This window comes from Octopus bimaculoides, chromosome 2 (genome assembly GCF_001194135.2).
Source record: "Octopus bimaculoides isolate UCB-OBI-ISO-001 chromosome 2, ASM119413v2, whole genome shotgun sequence".
In the NCBI taxonomy this organism is placed as follows: domain Eukaryota; kingdom Metazoa; phylum Mollusca; class Cephalopoda; order Octopoda; family Octopodidae; genus Octopus; species Octopus bimaculoides.
Window position 1 is genome coordinate 40,960,767 of NC_068982.1, and position 2,806 is coordinate 40,963,572.

The window sequence follows — 2,806 nt, forward strand, 5'->3', positions numbered from 1 at the left end:
TATATATATATATATATATGGTGCGGTGAATTACACAAAAATGAAAATAACACTGACATCTCATTTTAACAGATATATTTACCAAAATTACATAAAAATATCTTGAAATATTAAAGAGTAAATTTATTCAATAAAATCGCCATTGGCTTCAACCATGGCCTCCAGACCACTTTGGAATCTCCTGCAATTCTTTTAGATAGTCTTCTTGTTTAAGTTGGTGAATGCTGCCATAATTCTTAACTTCAGTTTGGTGTTACAAGTTTTGTTGGTCTCTTGCTCAACTGTGCCCTACACATAATAATGAAGTGGATGGCAGTCTGGGCAGTTAGGTGGCCAAATATGAGGGATGATGTGATCGCTGAAATTTTCCGACAGCCATGACTGGGTTCTCCTGCTTATGTGGCATTCTGCAGAGTCCTGTTGCCAGACATAGGGTCTTCCAGCAGCCACCCTCTTGACCCAGGGTAGCACTACCTCCTCCAGGCACTTGTAGGCCTCCATGTTGAGTTTAAGGTCATGTGGGAAGATGAATGGAGGCATAACGTCACCATCACTAGCGATCACTCCAAACACCATGATGTTGACTAGATGTTTGATTTTTATCACTCTCAGTACATATACTCAGATTGCATTGTCCTCAGATTGACACCCAAACATTCTGAAATGTTCGTATTGGAGCTTCCTGTGTGAATGCCAAACAGTACAGTGGATTGTGTCATGGTGCTGTTTTTCTCGCAGACAGTGTCCAACTGACCTTACTATACTGTCTAGTCAACTAAATCAAAAATAAACATGTGCAAAATTAAAAGTATAAAATGGCGACACCTGGTGTGTGTATATATATATAAATATATATATATATATATATATATATATATATATATATATATATACATACATAGTGAGAGAGAGACATAGATATGTGTGTGTGTGTGTGTGCGTGTGTGTGTGTGCATATATATATATATATATATTTATACATATACATATGTGTGTATGTATATGTGTATGTGTATGTATGTGTGTATGTATGTATGTATGCATGCATGTATGCATGCATGTATGTATGTATGTATTATGTATATATGTAGTTTTCTGATTTACAATATCTCACTCAAAACTATTTTAACAAGCACTTGCCAAAGTTGCCAGGCAGTGAGACTGAACTAGAAACAACAGAACTGTGGGATAAACTTTTTAACTACACACTAATACCTGCATCTACTATATACAAAAATTACCTGCACACCCCTGTTTAAAAGTGTATTCATTTACCATGTGTTAACTGAAATATATTCTTCCTTTATTTTTCAGAATAATATCTTGTATCGCAGGGCTTTCAGTGATGTGATAGGAGATGGCCATGGGTCAAGGAGAAAAGAACGAGCTAGGCAGGCTGAATTTGTCCGAATTGGTCAGGTGAGATTTCATTCAAAACAAAAAAAAATTTTTTTTAAAGATAGAGGAATGAGGGTAAAATGTATCCAGTGAAAATATGCATTTTTAAGTAATAGCAAAACAGGATGATTAAAATGTTTGCTTTGCAACCAGTGAGCAATATCTTGTGAATAGAACACATGCATATACATATATATGCATACATACAATACTCACATACATACATATGTATGTGTGTCTGGGTGTATGTGATGTGTGTATCTCTCTCTCTCTCTCTCTCGCGCTCTATCTCTCTCTCTCTTTCTCTCATTCTCAATCTCTCACATCTATAAGGTAAAATATATAAATATATGTATGTATATATATTATGTATGTGTATGTGTGTGTGTATATATATATATATATATATATATATATACATACACATACATATATACATATATATACACATACATATATATACATATACATATTCATATATATATATATATGTGTGTGTGTGTATATATATATATATATATATGTGTGTGTGTGTGTATGTATATATATATATATATATATATATATATATATATATATATATATATATATATATATATATATATGTATATATATATATGTATATATATATATGTATCTATCTATCTATGCATTTGTGTATGTGCGTATGTGTTTTTAGTGTGTGCGCACGCGTGTATATCCCTTTCATTTATGAAGCGATGTTAAGAGCAAGTGTGTGTGTATGTGTTTGCATGGTATGTATGTCTGTATGCTTTTAGAGACAAAGACCAAGAAAATAAGGTGTCAAACTGCTTCTATTGTTTCCAACATATTCTAAAGCTGTATATATTCAAGAGACAAAACAGTGTGAATGATTTCCTTATCTTCTTTACAATATTAATCCTAATTTGTCACCTGAACCATCAACACAGTTTGGAACAGGTGTGTAAAATCTTTACTGTTTAGAAATAAGGACACTTATAAAAAGCATAAAGATAAGAAAATTTAGTTACTCAGACACATATATACACGTGTGTGTGTGTAAGTCACTAAAAATTATGTGTATATGTATGTGTGCATATATGTGCATGTGTGTGTGTGTAAGTCACTAAAAATTATGTGTATATGTATGTGTGCATATATGTGCGTGTGTGTGTATATATATAAACACACAAATATATGTGTATGCATGTGTATGTGTCTGTGTACACACATGCATTTCTATGTATATATCTTAGTGTCATTATATTGTAACATCTATCTTCAATGATGGCGGGGGTTGGCTGGTTTAACAGGATGTTCATGCACTTGTGTGTGTATTTGTGCATGTGTGTGTGTGTGTGTGTGTGTGTGTGTGTGTGCGTGTGAATGTATGAGTCACTAAATATTATATGTGTATATGCATGCA

General features: G+C 32.9%; 1 protein-coding gene across 1 annotated transcript in view; it reads left to right on the plus strand.

Annotated features, from left to right (window-relative positions):
- The window catches only part of LOC106884224 (GTPase-activating Rap/Ran-GAP domain-like protein 3), a 1,434,052-nt gene that overhangs the window by 1,383,745 nt on the left and 47,501 nt on the right, over positions 1–2,806 (plus strand). The window contains exon 20 of the mRNA XM_052965840.1: positions 1,315–1,419. Within this exon, the coding sequence (XP_052821800.1) occupies positions 1,315–1,419 (105 nt within the window). The remainder of the gene's footprint in view (positions 1–1,314; positions 1,420–2,806) is intronic.